Below are 16,501 nucleotides of genomic sequence, written 5' to 3' on the forward strand. Positions count from 1 at the left end.
ATATCCATGCCTAAGACTGCAAGCTTTAGAGAAGTCCTGTTGCTTCTTAATTCCCTCATCCACTGAGGCTCAGAAAGAGGCAACATTCAGATGACAGAAATGCACCGCTCCCACTTCTTGGCTGGTGTGAGTTAACATCTAGAGGTTTGTGTAATGGTTCTCTAAGGCCTTGCTTCCTGACAGATCATGCTGGGGTTGAGTCTCCTGTCAGCCTGCAGGCACTTTGGGGACCCAACTGACTTCTTTGGAGAAGTTCAAGTCTCTCATGACAAGACCGTTAAGAGGGAAAAAAGAATTTGTACTTCAAATGACTCTCCATTCTCCAGGAGCCACTGAGACCTCCCACTTAATTTTAAGGTCAAGACACTCTCCCATGAGTGTCTTGCTAGGGCAAGCCTCCTTTGGAAGGAAGGCTTATTGGTGACACGTCCATACCAGGCCGTGTATCAGGCATCTGTGTGAGCAAGATTCTGTATCAGTTTCTGAGTTAGAGATCATCCAAACTGTGAGCCAGAAGATTCTAGATGGTCCAACATAATAGAACAGGGATTAAAAAATCAGTAGGTTTCCAGTTGGTACCAGCTAGCTTGGATACTAAAAACTGTGGCTCATTCCTTTTCCCAAATAATTACCAGAGGGAGATATTTAATCCCAAGTGATACTCTTGGAGAATTCCCCCAATGAATAACACTGCCATACTCAAAGTTCCTCTTGAAACACAGAACTCTCACATGTAACGCAGAATCTTGACCTGGGTGCTTTCCCAAAGCCTTCTGTGGCACACACTGAATATATAAAAGGACAATGTTTGTATTGCATGCAGGGGCAAGCAGAAGTGCTGAGGCCAGAGCAGGCCTGGGCACAGTTGACTGTGCCAGTTCCTGGGTTCACCGATATAACTACGGTGAACTGAAGCCAGCACTCCCCCATGAAAATGAAATGGGCAAGACAGATGAGTGGCATATTTACCTTCCAACCCAGTCCACTGCTAATCCATCTGGCTGCATTAGATATTTCAGGCCCAGGTCAATTTCACGAACGGGATTATTGATACCAGATTCAAAGTCAGGAATGTAGGCACGTTTGATAGCACCAAATTCAGAGCCCTGTCCCAGCACAGTGTAGTAGACAACACCTAGAGAGAAATGCGCATAAGAGTGATCTTGAGTCAGTTATTCATCTCTCTGCCTCCTCCTTTCCACGATACAACTAATTCCCTTACACCAAACCTCAGTGCACATCATACCTGTGCTGCTAACAAGAAAGGCTCAACTTAGACTTGTCGATATTTTCCGAATCATCTCTATCAGAAGATAACTCATTAAGATAGCTTAGCTAAGGAACTAGTTTACAAAACAGGAAATATAGAGAAATTGAAATCACACTCATTGTGACAACTAAAAAAGTCACATAGGTGAAAGTCCTGTTATGACAGTATACAAAAGTTATTTTAGACTTGATCTTAACCAAAAGGCTGAGAAGCGATACAAAGAGTGTGGCTTTTTCCTCTCTTTAAGACACGGTCTTGCTATGTATTGGATCTTGTAATTCGCCTTCCCTCACCCCTAATGAGTGAGGTTAATCTGATAACACACAGATTAAGACTGAATTTTAGAGAATATTGGCATATGCTTCTTCCATAAACAGGCACCATTCTTGAAATAAACATAAATGTGAAAATATATTAAAAATTTACATTTGGATCATTGTTAGTAGATCATAAACATTTCACATGTATTGTCATATTTACCCTTCAAAAAGCCTCTCAAGTAGATAAGAACAAGATTACTACTAATACTTTATAGTTAAAAGTTGATTTTAATAATTGTAACAATTGCTTGATATCATAAATCTAGGAAATGGAGCATAAAGACAGAAGATGAATTCACTTTTTCCTAATTCAGTTAGGCTTTTTTAGTGCCCACTACATATATATCTGTAGTTAGATATCAGGTCAGGAGCTGGGAATGTAGAGACAAATTAGGATCAATCACCAAAGGGCACCTGATTGGAAGACAAGAGAAAATCATGTGGACAGCTAGCTGGAAAAAGCAATGGAGCATGTGTCTCAAAGCATGTATTATATGCCATCACTTCAGGGTGGGTGTGGGGCTCTGCCAGAGTGTCACAAAGGTGACACTGGTACACAGAACTTTACTAGTATGCTATAGTAGAAAAGAAGGGTAGCTGTGTGAGCAAAGACAGGGATATTAACATACAAGGCGATGTGAGAAGTTTCAGTGGGAAATCAGGAAAAGTTGACAGGGACCCATGCCCACACTGAAAACCCAGGGACATGCTGGACAGGAGCTCCCACTTCCATCTAGGTAACAAACGTCTACTCGACATAAACTCACCATCTAAAAACCAAGGAGAATCAATGCAATGACCAGTGTGCAGGATTTATACTCACCAAGACCAATGCCCTCAGGGTCCCAGTCATAGTCAATAGTTTGGATATGTTCCTGCTCTTCCAGGTACTCTGAGAACTTCTCTGACGAGACATTGTACTTCCGGATTCGAACATTCTCAGGAAGGAGCAACAGAGGAGGGGATCCTGTAAACAAAGGGCTGTTTGACTTTTAAGAAGTCAAGTAGGTATTAAATGCACTATAGGTATTTCCCTTGGAGCCAGGAAGGGAAGGGAGGAGAAGAAGAGACAAAGGGAGAAGTTAGATTTAGAGAAATCTGACTGTCAAAGCTGATACTACCCTGCAAGTCTAAACCCTTAGGCTATGGGCATCATTTCTTTCCTTCTTTCTATCTCTCCTTCCTTCCTTCCTTCCTTCCTTCCTTCCTTCCTTCCTTCCTTCCTTCCTTCCTACCAGAGGCAGTTTAGACAAGATTGAGACCACAAGTCTTTCTCTCATCCACTGATGGGACCATTGGACATCCAGTCTCAAAGGAGAAATACAGTATTCACAGCCTAGAGCTTACCAGGGAGCTAGCAATCCTCACTGTTGACTGACAGGTTTTGTGATTGTCTTAACAGGTAATCATCCCCACAGCCCAATTTAACCGCCAGCTAATGAGAAACAAGCCAGCTGTTCTTGAAATTTTCAGTGTTTTCCCTACAGCCTAAAGTAGCTCTTTCAATGGTGATTCATCCCAAAATACTTCTCTAGAATTTTAAAATTCTAATTTGCTTGCAAAATGTCAATCAATTGTGATTTGAGTGACTTTTAAAAGTTCGTTTTATGTATTTCCTCAGACTTGACATTATGTTTTATATGAATATTCTAATTTATTTCAGCTACCCGCTTAGTTAAAAGATTTAAATATTTTTTAAAAATTTGCTGCTTAATTGCAGGACCAGCTGTTCAAATGCCTTCACTCCAGTTTCTATTCACTCTCAAACTGGAGGATAAACACTAGTCAAATGTGTATCTTAAGCACCCAACTTATGTATTGGATAGAACTTTTGGCTACTTAAACTTACCATTTTCTGAGTAAGTTTCTTAAACTCTAGTACCAATTTTAAATCCTAAACAAGGCCTTAGCTGGGAAAGGTTGCTTTAGACCACATCTCTGAAATTTGGAACATGATGCTCCTGACTTACATTCTCTTTAGCCATTTCTATCTAGTGTTTATACTGCTCATTCTTTAACTAGGTTCTTAGATTTAGGCACTAACCTAAAGTGTAAAAACCAGTGATTGGTTTCTGAATGCATCGGACCTTCTCTCTGTGACCAGCAGTTCATCAACAATAACAAAGAAATATGTCAGCACAGTGTCCGGGATTTGCCCCAATTGTATGTGTTTTGGCTCACTTTGGGTTTTGTGGCTTCGAATCAGCAATTTGTTATATCCTGCTACACCCTTCTGTTGTGTGTCTCCTACAGACTAATATCTGTTCTAGAAGTTTCTATCCAGAAGCTAAATTCAGAATAATAATTAATACTTTTAATTTTACACATTTGTTACGGGGCAATAGATTTTTAAGCTAGCAGAAGAAGGGAGAGAGGAGGTTGGTATCAAGAAAGAAGTAGCGGAGACTATAAAAGTGGGGGTTCATTTCCTGGTACATCATACTCTTCAGTATTTATGTCCCCTGGAAGTAACTTGTTCCAAACATGAACCCATCGTACCATCAGCTGCACACCGTTCTCCATAATGGCTATCCATAGACTTGAAGCCATCTGCACAGAGACATTCATAACTTCCTTTGCTATTTCGACAACTCTGGGGGCAGATGCCAAACTGCTCACACTCATTGATATCTGCAGGCAAAACAAAAACCAAATATGCAACACACATTCTGACCCATTCAGAATTGGAATTCACAAGTAGAGTAGACTAAGAAGAGTGCACATGAAAATGAGCAATGGAGCCAAAATATGTTGAGGACACAGTTCACAATTAAAACAAAACTTAAAAAAAGGAAGAAAACTTCAACGGACTGCCATTGACTCTAAATCTGGTCAAAAATGGACAGAGGGTTATCTTAATTAAAGCAGTGTAACTTCATACAATGTTAAGGCAAATGTTTGCTTTCTAAAAATCATCGTATGGCTGATATCATTGCTTCCCTTCTGATAACTAAACAGCTTCAGGAAGACTCACTTATTGGTATAACAACTGAGTTGCTTTAGTAACCAGGAGAATTCTTTTAAATCATCTCTGAAGGGTTAAAGCTATACCTTTGTGGTAGATTGCTTGTCTAGTTTACACGGTGCCCTAGAGTTTGACATATGAATAGACACAGTAATACACATAATGAAAGATGCCTACAAATCATACTCTTCACTGATAATCTTGACGAGGTACCCATGTCATAACTCAGTTATGACTTTCCTAAGTAGGTGTGATAAATATGTGGGTTGTGACTTGTGATGAAGCTTTGTGATTTCTGGTGGTTTTACTGGTATAATGAGCAGCCATCATCAACAAGACCTTCATTAGCTGACACTGTGAGTACCCGAGTGAGGAAACCTCTTCAAGGAAATTATACAGTGGATTAACAACAAGGCAGTAGATGGGAAACAATGGAAGGGAAAATATTCTACCTTGGCAGGAATTTTTGTCCAAAGTACTAGGTTTGAACCCAGGACTACAGGAACAGACAAATCCTCCATTGATTAACTGGGTACAGTTCTGTTCACATATGTTTTCAGCACATGTCCTGTTTTCTCCTAGATCTGAAAACAAAATCCCAGCATTATAAGTGAAAGGTACAAGCCAGATCAGCCACAAATGCAGACATATAACCAACTATACAGCACCTTCAGATGACCCTTTTCCAGAGACCCTGAAATCAGAGTGAATCTTTGTTCTGAAAATGGTCTGGACGCTGTCTGCAAAAATGTGCAAATGGTCCATACGGCCATTTCTCATCATATGCAGCACTAACAGGCTCAAACTCAGAGCATCCAACCAACTCCTGGGACTCCACAGTCACCAAATGCTCTAGTTCATTCATCTTATGTAAGTAGGTAGATAGATGATAGGTAGGTTACACCCATACACACACACACATGCAGATATGAATACAGGATAGAACAAAATTATAAGTATAATTTTCCAAGTTAATTGGAAGGATGTTTATCAGGGTGTAGTAAAATGCAGTCATATTATACACTTTCCATACACAAAATGCTTATAAAGACTGAATCTAAGCTTTCAACAACCATACATTTCTAAATAAGTCCATTCAGGTTTCCTTTCTATCTTTTTTAAAGACAGTTTAGTCTTCGTGTTAAGAATTTGTTTAGTTCATATGTAGAACTTTAAATTAGTGTATGTATGGGAAATTTTATAATATATGGACCTTAAACTATTTTAACAATAGTCCTGCTTAGCTGCCATTGTAGCTTAGTGATAGAGAATTTACCTAGCATGAACAAGTCCCTGGGCTTCATCACCAGCAACACAGAAAATAATCAATAAAAATAATACATTCACATTTTTTTACTCAGTTACTCTATTAATGAGTAGAGTAAGTGGAAATATATACACTGATTTGTGTTTATGGATTATAACACTGATATGTAAAAATATTGAACATAATTATATTTTCAACAGTAAGGAAGAAATACAATTTACTGTATTATCTTAAATCTCCAAGTGACCACTAATACACCATTAATGTTATGTAAAACAACTTGCAGTATAAAAAGAAGCATACAAGTCAGAAACGAATGATTATATGAGGGGTTGTTTTTTAGATTCAAGGCTTCAAATGATACTGTGCTGTGGGAAATAACTAAAAATAACTGAATTAATGTTCAAAAATTAATGTATGGAAAAGAGCAAAGCTTTCTTGGTTATGAGATCCAGATCATTTCTTTGCTTCTGATGCTGAGGATTGAAGCTGGAGCCTCAAACCTTGGGTCCTTGCTCATGCTAAATATGCATGCAACTCTACCTGAGCCTCTACTTATGATTATTAATATTATTGATGTCCCTAGATTCTACAGCTTCTATACTAAAGCAAAAGATGACCAATAGTTTGTTTTGCGTCTTGCTAAATGGCTATTTTTATCCCCAATCTTCTGGGGTCTCAATTCTCCAGGCCTCACTGCTTGGATTCTGTCCAAATACTTCTTGGCTCATCTTTGCCCACTGATCTTGTCCCTGTAAATCCCTGCAAGTCATTGTCATTCAGTCATCTGGCTTCAGTCTTGTCATTCTCATCAGCGTGCCTCCGTCTCCACTTAACTCCCACACTTAAGGCTCACAGAGAAGCTGAAGAAGCTGAGGCTAGATAAAGAGTGATCATCTCCATGAGGAGCCAAGCCTCATCTTTCAAATGAAATGTTTTTCAACTGAAGAAACTGTGGGATCTCCCAGTTCAGGTAAAAATAGACTTCTATTTCTCTCTTCCTGACCACGTCTCAGGATCTCTTATGGCATAATGAAGGTATTCATTTGTAGAAGAATGCCACTCAAAAAAACACTGCCCTTTGCATGCATACTAAGTCTGAGCTGCCAATCAGTACATATTCCTAAATAAATAAACCTCCCCAGGTTTTCTAGCTTTTCTTAGTACTTTCCATGTTTTGGATGTGTCTGTGAATTGTCTACTTGGCATTCATTGGCAAGATCATAGAAATTCTCTCATCTTTCCAATGCCGTATTCTCTCTATCATTCCCATAACTCTATCACTGAGCTTTGTGGTCCTCTCTCAGCTCAAGGCCCATCTGTAATTAAGAGGTTCAGAATGCAGAAAGATTCCCCCCTGACTGAATCATTTTCTCCCAAAGTAACAAAGTAAGCATTTGGTATGGAAGATTTTCATACAATGGCTTTCATTTGAAGACCAGAAATATCAAAAGGAATGTCTAGCTATCACCTTAATCCATGGAACAGTGACATTAGGGCTGGGCATGCATCTCAGTGCCAGCAGTTGCCTAGCAACCAGTCTCTATGAACAGAAGCGTATGGCTTTTTACAAGACAGCCACTTTCTCTAGTTTCTAGTTTATGAAAAAGGAATAAAAGTTCACAAAAATAGTAAATTGCTCTACCTTTATGATCACAGAAATTATATTTGTGACCTGCAATTAACTCATTTCCTTTATAATTGATTGGTGCTAGGAAAATGTTCATGTCTTTCCATGCCTGGAAATGTAGTGACTAAGTAGGTTTTGGTGCTCTAAGCACACACACATGTTAAGCCATGATTTTACTCTATAGTTTAAAATATCATGAAACATATCTTAAATACTTGAAAATCATAACTCGAATACTTCAATGATTCTATAGAATGTAAAAGAATAGGAAAGAAGACAAAAGGGGCTTGAGAACTTCCACTATAAATAATATAATTGTACACCTAGTCAGCCACAGTGGCACACACCTTTAATCTCAGTCCTGAGGAGGCATAGTGAGTCTACATAGTGAGTTCCAGGACAGTCAGGGCTACATAGTCAGACCCTGTCTTGAAATAAAAGCAGAAGAAGAAGAAGAGGAAGAAGAAGAAGAAGAAGAAGAAGAAGAAGGAGAAGGAGAAGGAGAAGGAGAAGGAGAAGGAGAAGGAGAAGGAGAAGGAGAAGGAGAAGGAGAAGGAGAAGGAGAAGGAGGAGGAGGAGGAGGAGGAGGAGGAGGAGGAAGAGGAGGAGGAGGAGGAGGAGGAGGGGGGAAGGAAGGGGGATGGGAGGGAAGGGGGATGGGAGGGGGAGGGGGAGGAGGAATGAAAGAGAAAAGGAAAGCAAAAAGAACTTTACACCTATGTCAAATATCACATAACTGAATTCTGTATCACATCCACTCATTATCTGAAAAGAAGTTAATGCCATACTGCTATCCTCTAAATAAACCTACTCCCAATGAAATTCCACTTGAATAGAAAGTACTGTCCTAAACATAGGCACAGGCAGCAAGAGAAAGCCACACTTAGCTCAAGTCAAATCAAAATTTGCTGGCCTCCTCCTGAAGCTGTTTACACATCAGTGTCTTCATGCCAAAAGCCAAATCTGCCACCCAGCTTTTCAAATTCTATCAACTCACTTCATTTTCCCAAGCACTGTGTGAGATACGTGGCAAGGCAACTCAGTGTAGTGTGGTGTGGTGTGGTGTAGTGTGGTGTGTAACTGTCAAAACGTCCTCTGTATGCCTCAGGGTGGTGCTGGGGGATGGTGGGGATCATGTAATGCCTCAGAGGCTGAAAACTTATGGAGCTAACTAACATGGCCAATCTCAGGCTCTCAGCATTTAGAGAGCTCCTTCAGAGACTGGGACGGCCCTGAGGGTAAACTCTTGCCATGCAAGGCTGGTGTCTGAGTTCCATCCTTGGAATCTATGGAAAGATGAAAGGAGAGAACCAAACACTACAAAACTGAACTCAGACCTACACACACACACACACACACACACACACACACACACACACACACACACACACACACACACACAGAGGGACGGATAGAGAGAGACTGTGGCATGCATGGGTACACATACACACAATCCTAATTAATTAAGGATTAAAGAGTCAGACTGTGCCAAAGCAGCACAGCTGGTGCCAGAAGGAACCAGAGGCCATTCTTCTTGCCAAGAGCTCCATAGATTCTTTACTCCTTTTGACTATCCAGCAAATGACTTAAACTTCTTGAGCATGAGCATCAGTATGGAGGCAGACAATAAACAGCAGCTGTTCAATGGGACAGTAACAATTAGACTGTATATATATACTTTTTTTTTTGAGACACGAAGGGACATCAAAGACGTGGACTGTTAATATGTCCTCAACAGTTCCAAATGAACCAAATCCATCCCTTGATTATCTCTTCCAGCCCATACTATACTCCTAACACTTGGAGGTAGAGGCAGGAGAATCAAGAGTTATAATACTTGACTACACGGTATGCTTGAGGCCCTCTGATCTATTTGAGAGCGTATCTGGTTATTCTACTATAACGAAATACGAAACTAAATGTTTACTTACTGCAACCAGTTTCATCAGAAAGGTCACCACAGTCATCAACATTGTCACACACATAGTGCTGTGAAATGCAGTTTCCATTGCTACACTTATATTCCGTTTGTGTACAAGGTTTGTGGGTTGGTATTCTGCCTGCAATTTAAAAACAAGTGAAAGTCAAACTTTGTCTTCATTGAAACAAAATGCTTCTCTTCCTCCACTCACAAATAAATGCATGTTTCCCTGCTTTTCCCAGGCTCCCTTGCAGCTAGATTGAGACTAAATGATCAGTTCTAGCCAATGGCCTGTGAATTTGTGAATTGCAAGTGACATATGTCACCCTTGGACTAAAGTAATTAAAAGCCCATGAGCCTTCACAGTGTCCCATATGCTGTACCCTTGGCAGTCAGGTATGCCAGGTGGCTAGCTCCAAACTGGAGGATGCTGCCCAAGCCATGCCATCCTCTACACAAATGAGAAAGAAATCTTTCTTGTGTTAAGACTCGGAGATTTGTTGGTTGCAGCAACATCAATTACTCTGAGTAATATGGAGTGATGGGAGAAGCAGAATCTTTCCAGATCAAAAACTGAAAACATTTGGCGACAGATTAACAGTCAGGAGACCCGGATTATACAATAGCGAAGCAGTTGGTGAAGAGGGAAGGCAGAGAATGTGCTTATGGAAAGAGTGTGTTAGCAATGTGCCCAGCCTGTCTTTACTTGGCAAAGGTACTTAATAAAGAGAGAAGGCCAGTGAAGAACTGGTTGGTTGTATAGACAGAAATGCAAGAAAATAAAGGCAAAAAAAACCTCTGCAGTGTGAGAAAAGCTGACTGCATCTAAGCCCCAAGGAGGAAGAATTTGTAGGTTAAAAGGCTCTAGTTGAGATCATAGTTGGACAAAATGTCACCTTAGCCCAGTAGTATTTCAGAACTGCTACTGGTGATTGCAAAGAGTCTAATTCTTTCATTCTAAGTAGAATGAAATAAGTTTATTCCTCTCATGCTTTTATTGGGGACAGGAAACACAAAACTAGCTACTTGTATCTGTTTTCAACGTTCTCAATGGCTTCTTTCTAAACAAACTAATTTCCAGAAAACTCTCATTAGACAGATTTTTATGCAAAAGTGCAATCCAGTTTCTAGTTTACCGGAGTTGCAGAGCTGTCTCAGTGGTTAAGAGCACTGGTTGCTCTCCTTAAGGACCTGGATTCAGTTCTCAGCACTCATAACACCAGGGGTGCCTTACTTACCATGATCTTTTTGGCTGAGCATGAGAAGGAACACACACACATACCAGATTAGGAATTAGCAACTACCCGTGTGGAGTGGCCAAGCCTCATCTTTCACAACAAATAATCCATTACCTGGTGGAGGGTGACTCAACCAGTATTTAGTCTTTTTCTCTCATTTTCTTACAGGAAATGTGAGAGCAACTTATTAAATGCTTAAATGAGATAGGAAGGAGGAGACGGCAAGTTGGCGCCTGAGCCATGTGTGTATTGAACTGTCTGTGATACACTATCACAGATGCAAAGCAAGCCTCCTTAGCAGGACTAACGGAAACCCCAGAGGCCATCTTAAAAGAGCTCAGGACCTGCCGGGCGTTGATGGCGCACGCCTTTAATTCCAGCACTCGGGAGGCAGAGGCAGGCGAATCTCTGTGAGTTCGAGGCCAGGCTGGACCGACAGCCTCCAAAACAGAGAAACCCTGTCTCGTAAAACCAAAAAAAACAAAAAGAGCTCAGGACCCTGGTTTCTGCCTTCCCCTTCCCCCATTTTGCTTACAGTGCTCTTCCTTCTCATCGGTTCCGTCTCCACAGTCATCCACACCGTTGCACAGCTGGTGGCCATAAATGCAGCGACTGTTGTCACACCGGAAACGGTGTGGTGATACACATGGAACATTGACTGGAAAAAGAAAAACAAAATTGCAAGTTAAAAGTAGAAGTGACAATCTTCTATACTCCAGGATATCCCAGTACCAGGACCACTTCATTCATTCATTCATCATTTATCCATCCATTAATCCACTTGCTTATTTGACTGATCAACAAACATGTCTTGGATCTCAGGTATACACACAACACTGTTGACTGTTGCAGGTGCTAGACATACCCTAGATTCAAAGAGGAGCAAGTAAGACCCAGTCTTTATTCTCATGGAACTTCATTCTAGCAGGAAGAGACTTTACACACAGATGAGTCAATTACACAGGGAGCCTCCTCAAAGGGAATATGTATAAAATGCAACACAAGGATATGGGTTAGAAAAGAACCCATACAGGAAAAGAGATGAATCAGGAAAGGTAGGTTCGGACACGATAGCTTGATCTCTGTGGTCAGGGCACAGTATAGGGAGGACATGTGTGGGTCATGGAGCTGGATACTGCTGGTAAAAAGAGTGTTTGTGTATGTGCGTGTGTGTGTGTGTGTGTGTGTGTGATTCTGGCCTGTCAACAAACGGAAGAGTCCACGCATTAAAAAACAAACACATACATGTAAGATGGACTTGAGTTATTATATAAATGGAAGTGATTCCAAGAATCAGGTCTTCAGAGGACAATGCCCCGGAGTCCAAGGGGAGGGTACATCAGGAATGGATCACAGAAGTACAATTTACCCCTACTCCTCCTCAGACTCCAACCTCAAGGGACCTGCGCCCTATATACGTGCTCAGCCTTAATGCTTAAAGTCTGACCTCCTGAAGCTCCAGGTGGAGAGCTGAAGCAAGAAGACTTAAGTGAAATCAACAGTATTGATGTGTATCCATCCATCATCAAAATGATGCAACTGCCCTCCGAGTTCACACACTGCAGTTAAGGAACACTGAGATGCTGCCAGACAAGACAATAGCCATTCAGCCCATCCCTCTCCCTCTTACAGCACAGGTGAAGCTCCTCGTCAGAACCATCGGCACAGTCATCATCTCCATCGCATATCCAAAATGACTGGATACACACGTGGTTTTTACACTCGAACATGGCAGCTGGGCAGTAGGTACCATTCGGAAAGCGAGTAGCTGTAGGTAAGGAAGGGACACACACAATATATAAATGAGATGAACGTACCCTACCTACTAGGGCTCCCTCAACTTTTGCTATTGTGACTCCCTATTATCCATTACCCTGTTGCTGTGCTTTGAGATTAAAAAGGGATGTGTCTTGGCTGAGCATGGTAGTGCACGCCTTTAATCCCAGCACTTGAGGGCAGAGGTGGGTGCTTCTCTTTGAGTTCAAGGCCAGCCTGGTCTACAAAGAGTAGACAGCCAGGGATACAGAGAGAAAGTGGGGTGTTCTTAAGGACATTTCTCTGAGCCCAGTTTTCAGTGGCACAAATCATTCCATAGGCACTTGCCACCTGTATCGGAACTGAGGAATTTTATATGTCATCAGAACACTTTAATGCTATAGACTTTCAAGTCAAGTTCTGAATGTATTCATTCACAGCTAGAGCTTTCTTCACCTGAAATGTTTTTGTTCAATGAGTGATTTGTATAATACTAGTAATACGTAGTTTGTTAGCATACTCTATTTAAAGTATTCCTAATTTGCATTTTCCTTTGAGTGGCCACTGCAAACAACTGGAGATCCTAAGTCCAGTGGGAAATGACTCAGGCAAACTGAAAATAATCAGAAGTCTGAATGGAATACACTTATGCTTTTAAACTAAGAAGTGGATTGTGTCTAAATTGCCATTCCCATGCACTCGACACAGAGAACCTGAAGTGAAGCAGGCACTTACGACAACCGGATTCATCAGAAGCATCCAAACAATCCGCTCTCCCGTCACATGTCAATGAATTGGGCACACAATGTCCACTTGTACACTGAAAATGTTCGGGATGGCAGGTCTTCATCTCTGAAAAGATCTCATGGTATCAGATGCATGGAGAGACCATCGTCACCTCCTACCTACACCCTGTGCTGACTCACAGCTCACACACAGTAAAAACAGGTGAACTCCAAATTCAGCTTCTCCATTCAGTACACGGAGATGAGCTCTCCTTCTGCCCCACTAGCTAACCTCACCTCTTAAATCTTTCCTCAGATAATAATTCCCCCAAAGTCAGTATTTAGATTTCCTGCCCCGATGCTCTGTCCTATACGACACGGTTACCTTTGGTGGAAGACTTATGTGTTTATTTGGAAGCACATTAGGAAGGAAGGTCTGCTTCTAGGGTGTATCTAAATTAAAATGAGACTCACAGATACCCTTTCTTGCTCAGAGATGATGGTGGTGCACACCTTTGATCCCGGCATGTGGGAGGCAGAGGCAGGAAGATCTCTGTGAGTTTCAGACCAGTTGGGTCTACAGAATGAGTTCCAGGAAGGCCAGGTATACACAGAGAATTCCCTTCTTATTTTGTCTAGCATTATGGTCAGAATACTATAAGTGAAACATCTGGTACAGAAAGTGCAGCCCACACTGCGTGAGGTGGAAGTTAATACTACATAACTTACATGTGTCATTGCACACTAAAGAGCTGTAGCAGCACTAGAGTCTGAAGTCCCTACGCTATCAGAATGCAAGATTCTGTATGCTCCTGATACTTACCACAGTCCCGTTCATCTGAGTTATCTCCACAGTCGTTTTCTTGGTCACAGACCCATCGAGAGGGGATGCATTGCTGATTGGCACATCGGAACTCACTCTCTGAGCACTGCCGAGGGACTGCAAAGGAGAGCCGCATGGCCATCAGTGTGCTCTGGGAACCCCGTTGAGCAGACAGGCCTCGGGAGCTGGCCTAGGTCCACTGCTACCCAATTCTGCCCTGAGATCTGGTCCCATTCTAAAACAAAATCCTCTGCCTCACTGGGCACATGGCCTTTAGTAACAGCACTTGGGAGGCAGAAGCCAGCCTGGGTTACATATTGAATTCCAGGCCAGCCAGAGCTACGTAGTGAGACCTAAACAATCCTCTGCCTCGAATCCACGTTCAAAAAGAACAGCCAAACTTTCATCTAAATGTGCTTAAGTTGCAGAACTCTAGCTAACCAGTTACAGTATTCAATATGAACTTTATTACCTTTTCGTTCATGTACTAGTAGTGGGGATTGAACCTCAGACATCATCCATGAAGGACTAAACTAAATTCTCTGACTCACGCATATATATATATTTGTATACCTATAGGGTCTCACTAAGTTTCCCAGGCTGGTCTTGAACTCACACTTTGACCCAAGCATAGTGTGCATGTGGCCTTCTTCCTTCAGACTGGGAAATACTACACGGACTACCCATTTTGTATTAACAAGTATAAGCTGGTTGATATTTTCAGGTGTAATCAATACCTTAATTCTCCCAATTGCCTCTGGTCAAGCTGAAGACTTCTTCTAAAAGGTAGCTAAAGTATATATAATTAAAGAGAAACTTGAAACTGAAAATGTATCATGAGCCAGTGATAACGACTCAGGTGAGGCTTATTTCCCAAACACACCTTATCACTCAAAACTGAATACTGAGTGCAGTGTGACCTACGGCTTCCTTCCCTCCAGCTCATGTCCCATTCCTAGTTCTTACTAAACTTTCTACTAAAAGAGTTAGCTACTCCAGAATGATAACCATGCAAATAGAAGAAATACTCCTTCCCCTGATATTAGGATCACACTGGGAAAAAGATCCTTAGGGCCAGCACCTTTCCCTACTTCTCTTTTGGTTTTATTCATCTTATTTTATTCATCTTTTGTCTGATTGTCGTTTTAGAAAAAAACAAACAAACAAGAAAATAAATGCGACAGACCGGATAAAAAACGAACACATAGATTTGATCAGATAGCCTCTTCACAAATACCTTCTCCCAAAGCTTAACTTATTAGCATTTCAGAAGAAAAATGTGTGCCTCCATAGTCCAAAGAACTGACACCCCACCCTCTGGGGAGGAATGGAATTAGTTGAATTATAAACAGACATCCCAACCCTGTTTGATCATAGGTCTGAAGCACTCACCACAGTTCTCCTCATCTGAGTTATCTCCACAGTCATCATGGGTATCACACTTCCAGCGGAGAGGGATGCAGCGGTGATTTCTACATCGGAAATCCCCAGGACTGCAGGGCACCGACTCTGCAGAGAACAAGCATTTTCAAGACTTCATAAGCCAGGGCCCCTGCTTCCTTATGACACAGTCTGAGAACTGTTTGCAGATATATGGATGGTCCTATCATTACCTTTGATGAGGGTTAGGGGTGGTTGAGACTGTGTAGCCTGAGCTGCCTTACCTACCTCTGCTTCAAAGATTAAAGGGCTGCTGTGACTGGCCCTTATGGTATCAGGTTTGAAATTAGCAAGAGGCTTAAAATGGAGTCAAAGGAACATTCTATTTCATCACCTCTAGTAGGTTTAGGCCCAGTGTTATTAAAATAACCCATTATCTTTTTTTTTTCTCTTCTAAACAATACAGACTCAGACACTTCGGTTTCAAGAGACAGTATATACTTAATTTTGACAATTTCCATTAATCTGTTTGGTCTTTGTCCATAAGTTCTTTCCATGTTGCCAGAGTGACTACAGCTGCCCAACAGATGGTTATAAAAATCACAAAGACACTCAAAATATGACGGTCATGAAATAATACATCTAGATTTGGAAATATCTCCTTTGAGGCACGTTGTACCTTCTACCATCTGTGAGATCAGACAAGCTATTTAGACCTGTCATGTATGAATCGGGATTTTACATCTGGGAGAAATTAAACATGTTCTTTAGCTTATTGCATGCTTTGGGACCAGATGTCATTTCCTCCAATAACTTCTTTCCAGCAGCACACACAGGAGATCTACCCTTACGAGAGCAGCGCTCCACACTGACATGCTCCTGCCCTGGCCCTGGAACCCTTCTTACCACAGCCTTGCTCATCACTGTTGTCCCTGCAGTCATCAAAACCATTGCACACGCTCCACTGTGGGATGCAGCGGTAGTTAGTTTTGCAGCTGAATTCCGTGTGGTTGTCACAGTTATAAGCAGCGGTCACTGAGAAGCAAGAAAGCAAGAAGTGAGAACGGGAGTGCCAATCCTGCGGGAAACAGCACCGGAAGGCTCCTCACTGTGGTTATGCAGAGGACATGGTACCTACCAGCAGTCAACAATTACCAGTACAGCAGAGCCCTCATTTTTCTGGCTGTCTCTGTGCCATTCGTTAGTA

The 16,501-nt window shown here is 41.5% G+C and overlaps 1 protein-coding gene across 1 annotated transcript in view; it reads right to left on the minus strand.

The window, feature by feature from the left end:
- Window positions 1–16,501, minus strand: part of Lrp2 (LDL receptor related protein 2) — a 144,535-nt gene that overhangs the window by 14,377 nt on the left and 113,657 nt on the right. The window contains exons 57-67 of the mRNA XM_040745510.1: window positions 16,201–16,329; window positions 15,307–15,423; window positions 13,915–14,031; window positions 13,102–13,218; window positions 12,242–12,379; window positions 11,147–11,269; window positions 9,384–9,512; window positions 5,008–5,139; window positions 4,090–4,221; window positions 2,414–2,557; window positions 970–1,135 (exon numbers count right to left, since the gene is read on the minus strand). Coding sequence (XP_040601444.1) covers window positions 970–1,135; window positions 2,414–2,557; window positions 4,090–4,221; window positions 5,008–5,139; window positions 9,384–9,512; window positions 11,147–11,269; window positions 12,242–12,379; window positions 13,102–13,218; window positions 13,915–14,031; window positions 15,307–15,423; window positions 16,201–16,329 — 1,444 coding nt within the window. The remainder of the gene's footprint in view (window positions 1–969; window positions 1,136–2,413; window positions 2,558–4,089; window positions 4,222–5,007; window positions 5,140–9,383; window positions 9,513–11,146; window positions 11,270–12,241; window positions 12,380–13,101; window positions 13,219–13,914; window positions 14,032–15,306; window positions 15,424–16,200; window positions 16,330–16,501) is intronic.

The sequence above is a fragment of the Mesocricetus auratus genome, unplaced genomic scaffold (assembly GCF_017639785.1).
Source record: "Mesocricetus auratus isolate SY011 unplaced genomic scaffold, BCM_Maur_2.0 Super-Scaffold_100004, whole genome shotgun sequence".
Lineage (NCBI taxonomy): Eukaryota > Metazoa > Chordata > Mammalia > Rodentia > Cricetidae > Mesocricetus > Mesocricetus auratus.